At 35.0% G+C, this 14,034-nt stretch overlaps 1 protein-coding gene across 9 annotated transcripts in view; it reads left to right on the forward strand.

The window, feature by feature from the left end:
* PICALM (phosphatidylinositol binding clathrin assembly protein) overlaps nucleotides 1-14,034 on the forward strand; it is a 114,878-nt gene that overhangs the window by 67,720 nt on the left and 33,124 nt on the right. For 5 of the 9 annotated variants that reach the window (XM_049780037.1, XM_049780041.1, XM_049780039.1 and 2 more), the window contains exons 12-13: nucleotides 1,735-1,838; nucleotides 9,154-9,303. In XM_049780037.1, coding sequence (XP_049635994.1) covers nucleotides 1,735-1,838; nucleotides 9,154-9,303 — 254 coding nt within the window. The remainder of the gene's footprint in view (nucleotides 1-1,734; nucleotides 1,839-9,153; nucleotides 9,304-14,034) is intronic. The other 4 variants (XM_049780042.1, XM_049780044.1, XM_049780043.1 and 1 more) reach the window with 1 other exon arrangement.

Consider the following 14,034-nt stretch of genomic DNA (forward strand, 5'->3'; position numbering starts at 1 on the left):
CTTTCTTTCTTTCTTTCTTTCTTTCTTTCTTTCTTTCTTTCTTTCTTTCTTTCTTTCTTTCTTTCTTTCTTTCTTTCTTTCTTTCTTTCTTTCTTTCTTTCTTTCTTTCTTTCTCTTTCTTTCTTTCTTTCTTCTTTCTTCTTTCTTCTTTCTTTCTTCTTTCTTTCTTCTTTCTTTCTTTCTTTCTTCTTTCTTTCTTTCTTATTCTTTTCTTTCTTTTCTTTCTTTCTCTTTCTTTCTTTCTTTCTTTCTCTCTTTCTCTTTTCTCTTTCTTTCTCTCTCTCTCTCTCTCTCTCTCTCCTCATCTCTCTCTCTCTCTCTCCTCTCCCCTCCTCCCTCCCTCCCTCCTCCCTCCCTCCCTCCCTTCCTTCCTTTTTTTTTTTTTTTTTTGGTTTTTGGATCACACCCAGCAGTGCTCAGGGTTACTCCTGGCTCTGTGCTCAGAAATCGCTCCTGGCAGGCTTGGGGGACCATATGGAATGCCGGGATTTGAACCACCATCCTTCTGCATCTAAGGCAAACGCCTTATCGCTGTGCTATCTCTCTGGCCCGTTTAGGTTCATTTCAATAAGTAAATAAATACTCTCTTGGTGAAGTTCTTGATCCTTTTCATAAGGCCTTCTTGAATTCCATCTAGGCTGGAGATAAAGCTTTTGAAGATTTTAAATTTCTATTTTTTTAGATTGCTTTATTTAAGCAGTGTTGTTATAAGATTGTTATAAGATTGTTCATTGTTGGGTTTTAGCCATACAATGTACACCATCCTTTACCAGTGCACCCTTCTTGTCCCCAATTCACTTTAACTCCCCAACCCATATCCCTCCCATATCCCTGCTCTAGGACAGATAGTTGGCTTCCCTCATCCTACTCTTTCTTCTTCCCTTTCCCTCTCCTCCTCCCTCCCTCCAACCCCCAATCACTCTTTCCTTTTTGGTTTGCACTGTTGTTGGAGGGGTATTTTGCCTGTTAGTTTCTCCACTTTCAGTGCTGAGTTCTTGTCCAGAGCAGTCAGTTCAAACTATTACTGTCATGAGATCCTTCTCACCCTCTCTACTCTAGTTATACTCACCGTTCTTTGTGGTGAGGTTTCAACCCTGGACTGGAGGACTCTCATTAACTGCTGGTGGGAATGTAGGCTGGTCTAGCCTTTTTGGAAAACAATATGGACATTCTTCAAAAAGCTAGAAATTCAGCTGCCTTATGATTCAGCAATAACTACGCCCAGGGATATATCCTAGGAACACAAAAACAATACAGAAAAGCCCTCTGCACTCCTATGTTTAGTACTCTATTTACAATAGCCAGAATCTGGAAACAACCCCAGGTGCCTGACAACATGTGAGTGGCTAAGAAACAGTGGTACATCTACACAATGGGATACTCTGTAGCTGCTAGGAAAAATGAAGTCATGAAATTTGCTTATACATGGATGGAGATGGAGGCTATTATGCTGAATAAAATGAGGCAGAGGGAAGGAGATAGAAATAAAATGATCTCAATTGTGGGATATAAAGAAAGTGAGAAATAACATGGTAATAATACCCAGGGACAACAGAGTTTCTTTAGAAATATACTTAGATAAGTGATATACAGTCTTGCTGACAGTATCGTCCTTGAGGCTTACATTTTGGAGCTTTTTCTCATTTCTTAATATTTTTGGGTATTGAGGCAAGGGAGGAGATTGGCTAATGTCATAAAAGTAACAAAACATCTTTTTTAAAATTATCTTTTTAGCACATCAAAGCTACCAAATGACCTGCTTGATTTGCAGCAGCCAACTTTTCACCCATCTCTACATACTATGTCAAGTGCTTCTCAGGTAGCCAGTACATGGGGAGGTAAGCATTAATAAATTCTGTAGGAGATGTTACATTGGCATCTCCAGTCATTCTGTGGTGTTTTACTTATTTTATTAGCATAGTTTTGTTTACATTTAAAACTTAAAAATTAACAGTAAGATTATTTTTTTAATTCTTGAATATTTTTTGTGTATAAAATGAGGTTTTCAAAAGAGGAAGAGAAATGACCAAATGTATGCTTAATTTAAATTTTTTAAAATATTGAGCTTCTGTTCCAGACATGCATTATTATTATTGTTCCATTTTTGTAATTAAAAAGTTCGTGTGGGGGTTGAGGGTGGGAATTCTCACCTTCTACAAGAATATGATAGTGTGCTAATAAAACTAAGATGATGGTGTATATTGTGGTGAGCTCTGTTCCAACCATGAACATCATGACAATTGATTCTCTATACATGTATTTAAAATGTTGCTTTAATTAAGATCTTTAAGATTTTGGTATCCAAAGACTTCTCTTAGTACAAACAAAAGTGTTTGCTGCTAACTTGAATAGTTCTTTGATTTTTAACTGAAATCAGTGTAAAATAGTTTTGCATAGACAGTAAACTTTTTTCCTTTGGTTGATTTTGGTGATTTTCTTTGCATAGGTAAGCATTACTTACAAACACTCAAATTGGAATGGAAAGGAGGACCTGATAAAAGAACAGTGATTTTCAATTGCTAGTTCTCATATGTTAAAAGTTAATTACTCAGCACAGAGCAAGGAATAACCCCTGTACACTTCTGGGTGTAGCTCCAGTATCCTCTCCCTCCCAACATTTATATTCTTATTTTATGAACCTTTTTATCTAGGATTACCTAAAATGTGCTTGGGCAAAAATTTGGTTTAAAATGGGAAGCTTAAATATTTCTGCTTTAGAAAACTCTACAGAATAATCTAAATTTCTATTTAAATATAATTAAAAGTAAAATATGAATTGATTGGTTTAATAATTAGTTTTGAGAACCTTTTGTTTTACATTTTTTCTAGGTATTATGACTTGTGTACTGCATATAATATCTCTGAAGACAGGAGTATATTGTTGTACAATAACACAATACCTATAATACTTTTTTTTATATATATAAAGTGCTTTACAAGTGTTTATTGGATGTGTGTACGTTTTCTTTTATTCTGGACAAAATATTCCTGGCTCCAAATAGAGCAGGGAACAAAAACAGTGAAACACTCATTCCATAGGTAGACTAATTTCATCGATCAGCAATTCAGTTATAAAAACTCGACTCTAATAGCTAGCTTAACTTAATCACACCCTAAAATCTGGAAGTAGTTCTTTATACTAAAAACTGTTTTAAAAAGGCTGGAGTGATGGCACAGCGATAGGGTTTTTGCCTTGCACGTTGATGACCCAGGATGGACCTCGGTTCCCTCCCGGCTGAGCACATATCCAGGAATAACTCCTGAGCGTCCAGTGTGTAATAACCAGGTGTGCCCCCTCCAAAAAAAAAAAAAAAAAAACCACCTGTTTTAAAGCTATTAATTGTCTTAGGATTGCTATTAGTAAAATGTAGATGGCTGGTTGTAGTTAAAATAAGTAAAACAGAATCAATACAAATCCCCAGATTGTAGTACATTATAAATTTTCTTAGCAGTACACAAAGAAATATAAGGCCATGAAATTTATGTGACTCTTTAAACATTGAAGGCATAATATTTGTTTTTACATTTTCGTGCACATATTAGTTTAAGTGTTTTTTTTTAAGGTTTAGAGTCAAAGGAGCACAGTAAAAATGGTGTTAGAGTGGCAAATATTGTTTGCATAGGCCCACCAAAATATGGGGGACATAGAAAGGAAAAGCCTTGGCCTAAATACAAGGAGACCCTACCCTTGAAGTTTCCTGGCATAAGACCAACTCTAGGTCCCAGGCAAACGAGTTTGTTCAATCCAAGTCATTGTCTGTAGTGCCAATACAGTTTTATTTTTTACGTAGTCTCTATTTTTGGCATCAGGTTTCTGTATTAATGATCCTGGAATCTGCATATTCTACATTAAAGTCAGGCTGGTGTGGATCATCCTCTCGTTTCACCTCATAATAAAAGGGCAGTGCAGAAAGCCCTGTCCAGTAAGCAGGTCGTTGTTGTTAAGTGTTCTCAGTGTTAAAGGAAGTCTCTTTTGAGTAGGTCGATGTCAGAGCAGCGGTAGGGTCTTCCCTGGTAGAGGATTGCTTCCAGGTGATGTTATAGACAACCTTGGATGTTTCGTAGATGGCTTCCCTAGATCAGGGGTGAATGGAGAAGGCCCATTCTTCTGAGGCCTGTGCTAGGTCATTATGTCAATGTTCAGGGTGTAAGGTCCCATTTCACTACAAGATTTGTGTGTTCCTGTCTCTATTAGATAAGAACTTATTTGTATGTATAGTATTTTCCCGTTTTAATGTGCCTATGCAAACAAGAAATAAAGCCACGTGGCGTTACTGGTGTATACCCATGGCTTGGTTCAAACATAAGAATTAAACTGAGGGACTCTTTCACCAAATTCCCTATTGAACAGTTCACAAGAGAAGAAAAGATAATAAAAAAAAAATGGGGAAAATTGTCACTGTATAAGAAAATATTCAGCAAGAGCTATAGCTGTCAAAACACAAAAAATGTTGAAAAGACATGTGTCCATTTTATGCCTTTTGAAATAGTTGTGGGGGGGGGGTGTTAACTCCAGTGCACCACTTTGGTATGTGACTAAGAACTCTGCAGTACTGAAGTTAAAAAGGGTAAATGTGAAGTAATGATTGTAGGGAGTGAGAGAGTTAAAGAGAAAAATGAGCTTTTGTAAGGGTGTGTGAAAGGGCAGAGTACAAAATGGACATTCTGCATACACAAAAACATAATTCAAGGGTAGGTAGTACTATTAAGGGGCTGGAGCAATGGCACAGCGGTAGGATGTTTGCCTTGCACGTGCATGACCCAGGACGGACCTCAGTTCCATCCCCTGACTGAGCGTGCATATCCAGGAATAACCCCTGAGCATCTAGTGTGTAATAACTGGGTGTGCCCCCCAAAAAAATAACACCTGTTTTAAAGCTATTAATTGTTTTAGGATTGTTATCAGTAAAATGTAGATGGCTGGTTGTAGTTAAAATAAGTAATTTCTTAATGTCCTAATGATGTGTCCAGATTATTGAATTTTTAACCTGCCCAAACTTATGTTTATTTTCTGCTTATTGTGAACTCTTTTTTATGGAAAAAATTAATAGAATTATGATGACTAAAATAGTTATGTTTATTTCTAAAATTAAGGTAAACATTTTTTTGGAGAAAATTTTAATGGGAGTCTATGAAAACAAATTTCATATTTTTCATTTTTGGATCACACCAGGCAGCGCTCAGGGTTTACTCCTGGATCTACGCTCAGAAATTGCTCCTGGAAGGCTCAGAGGACCATATGGGATGCAGGGATTCGAATCACAGCCCTTCTGCATGAAAGGCCTTACCTCCATGCTATCTCTCCAGCCCCCAAATTCATATTTTTCAAAGAAAAAATTGCCTGTGAAATCGATACATCTGATTGCCTTATACAGTTAAAGTTTTGCTTGAAATTCTCTAGGTTATCTGTGAAGGTAGTTTGCTATTTTGTGAAGGAGAATGATTTTTTTTTTTATTTTTATTTTTAGATTTTGGCTTTTGGGCCACACCCGCTGAGCGGTGACTCTCAGGATTTATTCCTGACTATGTGTTCGGAAATCACTTCTGGCTTGGGGGACCACATTGGACTCGGGGGGGGATTGAGCCGGGGGATCAAACCGCAGTCTGTCCTCGGTTAGCACGTGCAAGACAAACGCCTTACCTTTTGTGCCACTGCTCCGGCCCCATGGAGAATGATTTTTATTTCAGCCCTACACTTGTTCTTTATATATGTTAGAAGATTACTCCGTTATTATGATATGTAGGAACACATTGTTAAGTCCAATCTTTAAATTAATCCCTCAACTTAAAAAGAAGTACACACATCTTGAACATTACGATCTCATACCATGAGGTATATCATAGTATATCCCCTACCATGCTCACTAACAGTCTTCACTCACTTTCTCCCATCCATTTTACTCTTTTGATAATATGAATTTTATGATGACAATACAAAAATTTGTTAAGGTTTGGCTTTGTCTATTCATATATTTCTTTGTAGTCCATATATGGGTGGTCATTAGTATTTATTTTTTTCCCCTCCTGACGTAAGAAATATTCATTCTGCTTTTTTTAATGTGACAACAAAGGTATGCTTTTTTATTTTAAAATTTATTTTTTATTTACTAAAAATTGGGATTTTGTGACAGCTGCTATTAAAAGAACTAATTCAGTTCTTGTAATAAGCACTGCAGCGGTTTTTAATGAAAGGCATTTTAGATTTCACCGAAATATGTACCTGAGAGTACAAATTATTTTTGTGTGTTTGAAATTCACAATTCCCAGACTTACTAGGCTCCTACCCTCATCCCTTCTTTCAGGAAAAATGACATTCAATACCACCTACCCAATTCTTCTATTGTTCTTTGGGTCAGGCCAGAGAGCCTATGATTTTTCAATAAAAGGTTTGGAATCTAAACATGTACCTAGTTAGTGTTAAATACTAGCATATAGGAAGATTTACATTTTTATAACATTGAGAATTCTGAGAAGACTTAAGTTTGCATAACCTTGAAAATTTTGAGTTATAGTTATAACATATAACATGAATAAAGAGACAATACAGTGGTGAAGGCTCTTGCCTTACACACAGCCATCTCGGGATAAATCTTCAGCGCCCATGGTACCCTGAACTCAGAGCCATGAGTATCTTGAGCACAGCTGAGCACAATTCCAAAACCAAAAAGCAACAGACTTAATTGCATTATAATCACCTTAATTTATATGTATGTATATTTTAAGCAATATTTCAAAATTCAGGCAAATATCCTCTCTGAAGTTAAGCTTGGTTTATTCTCAGCTAATATGAAACACTATGAATTAGTTATCATCAGATACTTAAGCCCTCAATGTAATAGAATTGTGATGCTGTTTTAATTTTTTTTAATATTTTGTTATATAGTATAAAATATAATTCAGAAAAATGATGATAAAAATAATGGAGGACCAGGAATATAACTCAAGTTGTAGAGCAATTACTTAGCAGGTGCATTTCCTAAGTTCAAATCCAACATCATTTATTCATTCCTCCCTGCTGCCAAAATTGTTTAAATGGAATTAGTGCTCTCCCACATATCCCCTACAAACACACACTGAATCATCAGTGCATAATACCATGTCAAACAGTTTAAGGAGTTTAATTTCAACCTAACCTCTACTCCCTTATAGCACCACTGAATATGGAAAATAATTCTCATAACTTGAAGGACCTTAGCAATGTAGTAAATAAAGTTTAGTCTATAGTAGATGGAACATCATTATTTTTGTCTCACTGGACAGAATCATTTATAGTGTAATGTCCACAAATAGATTAACATCATGATATTACTTAGTGTTTTGCTAAGTAAATCAAGATTTTTTTTCTGTCTAATTAACCTTATACAGGTACATTTGCATATGGTTTTGAATATTCTTTGGGATATTTCATGTGCTTGATGTTAATTCTTTAGGTAAAAGTGCTAACAGAAGCATTAGTATTTTCTGAAAATTTTTTCTTAAGAACTATTATAGAAAAGTATATCCTTTATTATTATTTCTCTTGTAACTTCTTTGCATAGAAAACAAGGTATATCTTGTTATTTGTCCAACTAAGTTTAATGTACTTGAAAATTCTGTGTCACTGTTGCATATTTATAATATCATTTTCAATTGAATTTGGAGGTTTTAAACTAAATGAACTTAATTCTTATGTAGGAAGGAATTAGAATTGTCATCCGGAAAACTAATATCTTGCCTGTCATTTTCTGTTTGAGTCTTGATGGGGTAGGGAAAGGGTATTGGGTCACATTTAGCAGTTCCTCTCAAGCCTACTCCTAACTCTAGAGTGACCACTATTGATACTTGGGACCATGTGCAATGCCAGTGATTAACAGGAATTTGCCATGCTCAAGGCAAGCTCCTTCAATTTCTATGGTATCTGTTAGGCTGGCCCTTGATTTTTTGTATGGCTTTTTTTCTGATGCAATTTTTACCACTTTTTTAAACTGAGAAGTGGAATGGCATGAATGATATGAAAATGTGATTCAAGTTGAAAAGTACAGCAATGGATTTGCTGTAAATAGGATTTAATTTTGGAATAGGAGTTAATATTCCATAGAAATCAATGATTGATTCCTAGAAAGGGTCTTAGTACAATATCAAAAAATTTGGGGGGGCGAGGGGTTTGGGTTAGGTGGCTACTAGATCTGGCAGTGCTCAGGGAAGGTTTGCTACTTAAAAAGTAAGCCACCTTATCCAATGGTCCTCTATCTCTGGCCTCCACAATTAAGGGTTAAAAAAAAGATTTATTTAAATCAATATCCATGGATTCACTTGATTTGCTTTTTTATATTTGGATGTATTTTATCTTTTGAACCATTTGTAGGGATTATGAATATTTATTTAGTTAGTTTATTAACTTGAATGAAATTGTTTCTGTGCTGCCGTGAATGAGCTGGTCCTTAGGTCAGTGAATATGGCCTTCTTGTTCTTCTGTCATATCATCTAGTAATTATAATATGAAATTAACACAGTATTCTTCAATGAGTCACAAACTTGATCAAGCTACTTTTGGGAAGGATTCCAGGAGTAACTTCCTAGTAGAGTTACAGGAAATCGAAATATGACATTTTTGCCTATCTCTTTCCCTCGTCTTTATTTAAGATAATTGTCTTGACTGTTACACTTATAGTAGACATCTGATTCTTAAATAAGTTTTATTGTAAGATTTGAAAATAGTGCTATTTTAATAGGAATAATACTTTTGCTATTCTTTTAGCAAATTACTTTGTCTACATGATTTGGCTTTTTTAAAGTCTTAGCTCAGTTTTCAAAGCTGTTCTCAGCCTGTCTAAATAGCCAATCTTTCATCTCTGTATATTTCCTAAAGTCCCTTTTCTCTATCTCTATACTTTTTCTTCACTTAAATTTACTGCATCTGAAATTGTGAACTTTTAACTACCTGACTACTGACTTTCTAATGTTGGAAAGATCAATCCTTAGTTATACGTACTAAATTCGTCACCCTCATATTTAAACTATGTAAATGTAGTTCTTCATCTTGGTGATTAGGTATTTTTGCATTTAATAATAATAATATAGCTACTACTTTCACTTTGCATCTTTTTACTAATTAAAATACTAATTAATTTACTTCCTTTCTTCATTTTGCTGTAATGCACTTGGACTGCACAGATCCTTTCTCTGCTACTGTAGATGCTGTTGATGATGCCATTCCAAGCTTAAATCCTTTCCTCACAAAAAGTAGTGGTGATGTTCACCTTCCCATTTCTTCAGATGTATCCACTTTTACTACTAGGACACCTACTCATGAAATGTTTGTTGGTAAAGTACCATTTAACCTTTCTTTCCAATTAATGTTTATACTGACTTAAGTCTTTTTTACATATATTCATTAGTGTTCAAGTATCGCAGTAATATTAGGTTTTACAAACTAGGTATCAGTAATGAGGGGAGATTTTTAATAGATACAAATATTCATCATTTATTTAATGCAGGTTTTTAAAGAAAAAGCTCCTTTGAAGTTGGACTTACTGTAGTATATTTTAGCAAATATATTTTAATAAATATTTTAGTATATTGTGCTTATGTTTTAATGTAATGTCTAAGATATTTAACTTCACATGTTATATCCTATTCATTAGGTCCGAACTGTTTTCTTACAAAGCTTGAAAAATAGTATCACTTAAACTGTGTTTATGTGTTTCTTATGTTTTTCCTTTTGTGCTTGGGAGGACAGACTGATTATTCTTACTAACTTAATTTATTTTCCCCCTTTATAAGTGTAATATAATTTTAATAATAAATCACATGTAGTCCCTACCACATTCTTTCATCGTGGATGGATTAAACCACTAAACGTAGGACCTCACATACCCGTGGTATTTGGTATATTACTACCTTTCCACCTCCTCTTGGAATTCCCTCCCATTCTTCAAGATTTTATTTCAGTATTATATCAGAAAGCACTTTGTATATCCTTAATTGTATAAGCAATGTTTTCTATCCAAGTTATATACAAAGTTTAAAAAGTAGTTTTTGAATCCAGTAAAAAGATTATATAGGCCTCCTAAAAATTATATAAGTGCTTTTGCTCAACTTAAAGAAAAGGCTACGGTCACCTGAATTTAATTTTTTGATTAAATCACATGTGAGTGATGGGTGTGACTACAGGGTACAAGTGTCAATAATATCCAGGAATCAAACCCAAAAGTCTAAATAAAAAGCATGTGCTCAGGCATTGAGCATACCTCTGGCCCGAAGACTGCAGGTAAGAGTCATCCATTATAAAAAGAATTCCTAGTACTCACATAGCACATTCTGAATATTATTCTCTTACATCTGTCTGAGAAGGAGAAAGGGAAGGGCAAATAATAGAAAGCACTAGTCCAGGGGTGGCAAACAGGATTTTTACCCTCACTCAAAATGGCAAAATGCAATATGTGTTTAATATATTATTGTTAAAATTAGATGCTTTTGTGTGAGTGTTTGTCTGTTTTGGCAGGTCACTGAGTGGTGTGGCTCTCTGACTCTCACAGTTTAAAATTTTGGCTCTTTGTGTCGAACTTGTTCGCCACCCCTGCACTAGTCAGATATTTGAGAAGTTTTCAATACAGATGCTTTGTTTAATATTAATATAATTAATATTAATATAATACCTAAAAAATACCTTAAAATTGTCAGATATTTTATTTGCTAGGTAATTAAGGGCTCAGGAAATATTCTTGGAATGTGGGGTGGTTTATTTGGTATTATTTATGTTTGATTCCTTAGCACTTATTAATAGGGTCCAGTATAAAGTTTATTAAGTACAGTACTTACATCTTTTTAAATTGGTTGCCTTAGTTTGGGAATATGAAACAGTTTTAATTTGGGGCTATATCAGTACATACATGACTATTACTTCTATTCACTATAGAGAAATGGAGGACTAGGCTAACCTTAATTGCTATAGATCAAGCTTTTTATATTCTAAATAAAAAAACAGCACAGTAAATTTATAGATAAAGCAAAACTTTATGTAGAACTTTGTAATCTACATATGTGATCTATAAAGAACATTTTAATTTTCAGTTTTATCTAAGATGAGAAAAGCACTAGAAATGTCATTTCCTAATGTTTCTTACGTTTTTTAAGCTATGTCTGGGAGCCAGGGGTAAGATTAGAAATTAAACAGATAAGTAATTTGATACTCAAATATATTCCAAGATGCATTTGAAGATTAAAATCAGAAATGAACATGAGATGTAGGTGTAACCACTGCACTTAATAATGTGCCTGTCGTACTGGGGGTAGGGGATACTGAAATATGTGAATGATTGAGGGTGTTGGCTTTAGTGATGGAATTGTGTTTAAATATGATATACTTAAAATTTGACTATCAGCCACTTTGTAAATTTCAATTATTTAATTAAATTTACTTTTTAAAAAAATTCATAGAAATGGTGATACAAAGGAATGTATGTTTGATCCAGTTTTTCTAATCCCTTACTGATAAGGGAATATTAACAATTTATGGGTGGATTACCTGAGTTCTAGAAGTTAAATAAACAGTGTAGCCCAACTAGTGGGGAGATCTGAAACAGGAGATATATAGCTTTGCTATACAATAATCTTGCCCTCATAGAATAATAAATTTTATTTAGATCATTGCAGATGGTACAAAGAATATTCTTTTTAAAGTTTCATCTGCTAAGTTTTGTAGTTTTAGAGAAAATATTTGTACTTGGAAATGAATATAAAAAGGAAAAATAAAAGATTGTGAGTCTTCTGTGAGCCCACAGTTGCTATTAGGCTTCAGTCTAAAACAAAAATCAGTTGCCTCTTAAAGGATTATATTATAAATGTTTGTCATTAAAGAGCTGCATGGGTCTCAACTTTTATGGCTTCTCGAACCGATGACCTTCTGCATGAAAGGCAAACGCCCTACCCTCCATGCTATCTCTCCAGCCCCTTCTCAACTTTGACATTATTGTATAAGTGTAGCTAGAGATAATATATAAACATCCCACTAGCTTAACTACTATAATCAAGTTTTATTACTGTAAGGGCTTTAAAGGATCTACTAGGTGTGCCATTTCTAGACTTTCTTTGTCTAATTTAGTCAGTAACCTCATAACATTGTTTCAACTTTAATTCAAATTAAATAAAAAGTTTAAAATTGTGTGGATCATATTTCTATTGTTGAATGACAACATAGTATAGGGCAGATAGGAGAACCAATGAGAAACTTTTATTAGACAATCCTATAATAGTGGTCAGCAAACATTATGTAGATAAGACATCAGGATTTATAGATGTGTAATCTGTTACATTTTTTTTAAAGAAATCAAACAAATACTTTAAAGGGTAATTCATGTGACCATATAAAAATAGGTCTATGTTATATAGTTTGCCAGCCCTTGTTTTATAAGATTAGAAATGTTCTTGAAAAGTCAAGAGAATCAGGGCTCGAGTGATAGCACAGTGCATGCAGCCAACCTGGGACAGACTTGGATTCAATCCCTGATATTACATATGATCCCCCAAGCCTGCCAGGAGCGATTTCTGAGCACAGAGCCAGGAGTAACCCCTGAGCGCTGCTGGATAAATACTCCTCCCTAATGTTTCCAGAGGACATTAATCTGGTAATATTGATTATCTATCCCACCACCTTGACAGGCACATTATAAAGTTTGGTGGTTACAGCTTGATCTCATATTTATTTCTATGATTTTAAGAGAACACTTGTTCTTTTAACAGCTAAGTGAATTGTAAGACCAGAACAGTAACTAAATATGTCTTAATTAACTCTTAACTAAAAGTAGCTATGTAAGGTCAGGCCCACTGGTTTATGTGAATTTCCTCCCTCATTGAGGCCTGCTTTCTCATCTGTGAAAGAAGACTTCAGAAGACGGTATAATATGTCTTATTTGTATGTCTTAGTTAAAGAGACATTGGTTACTTTTGGTTACATACTAATACATGTATCTTAAAATACAATATTGATAACGCAGTCTCAAGTCCTTTTTTTAGTAAGCATTAGTTTTGAAAATGTCAAGTACTTAAACTCCTCTTTCTTTTTATTTGCTTTTAATTACTCTATTTCTTTTTTGTCTCTTATTTTTTTCCCCTTTTTTTGGTTTTTGGGTCATACCCAGCAGCACTCAGGTTACTCCTGGCTCTGTACTCAGAAATGCCTTCTGGCAGGCTCAGGGGACCATATGGGATGCCGGGATTCAACCCACCATTCTTCTGCATGCAAGACAAACGCCCTACCTCCATGCCATCTCTCTAGCCCGTAGCCCGTACTGTTCTCATTTTTCTATCTTTCCTCCTCTAACCTTATTTCCCTTGAATACTGTGTCAAATTCTCTTTGTAACATTCAAGCTTAACCTCATCCAACTGTTTCAGCTCCATAAACCAACCCTGTACTGTAACTGTCTTAGTGTTAATGTAGCAATGTCTAAAAAACACTTTATATATGCAAAAGGGCTTTCTTTTCATCTTATTTTTTTTTTTTTTTGGTTTTTCGGGCCACACCCGTTAGATGCTCAGGGGTTACTCCTGGCTACGCGCTCAGAAATTGCCCCTGGCTTGTGGGGACCATATGGGACACCGGGGGATCGAACCGTGGTCCTTTCCTTGGCTAGCGCTTGTAAGGCAGACACCTTACCTCTAGCGCCACCTCGCCGGCCCCTCATCTTATTTTTTTTAATTCTTTTGGGGTAGGCTTTTGATTTTTGGGCTACATCCGCCAGTATACTTGGTGGTTACTCTTGGCTTTCACTGAGGGATCGAACCCAAGTCGAACACATTCCAGGCAAATGGCCTACCTGCTATACTATCTTTCTACCCTGAAGAAGGGATTTCTTTTTTTAACTTTAGTAAGAAAAAAAGAAAACTTGCTCTGAAAAAAGGAGAATCTTTATTTTATTTTTTGTTTTTGCATAATTTGATTTCTCTTGATTATGCATGATTTTTAGGGCTAGAGAGCTAGTACTGGGATTACAATACGTATTTTGCCTGTGACTGACCCTGTTTTAATCCTGGAACACAGTGCATATACATACCTC

Source organism: Suncus etruscus, chromosome 9 (assembly GCF_024139225.1).
Source record: "Suncus etruscus isolate mSunEtr1 chromosome 9, mSunEtr1.pri.cur, whole genome shotgun sequence".
NCBI classification, from domain to species: domain Eukaryota; kingdom Metazoa; phylum Chordata; class Mammalia; order Eulipotyphla; family Soricidae; genus Suncus; species Suncus etruscus.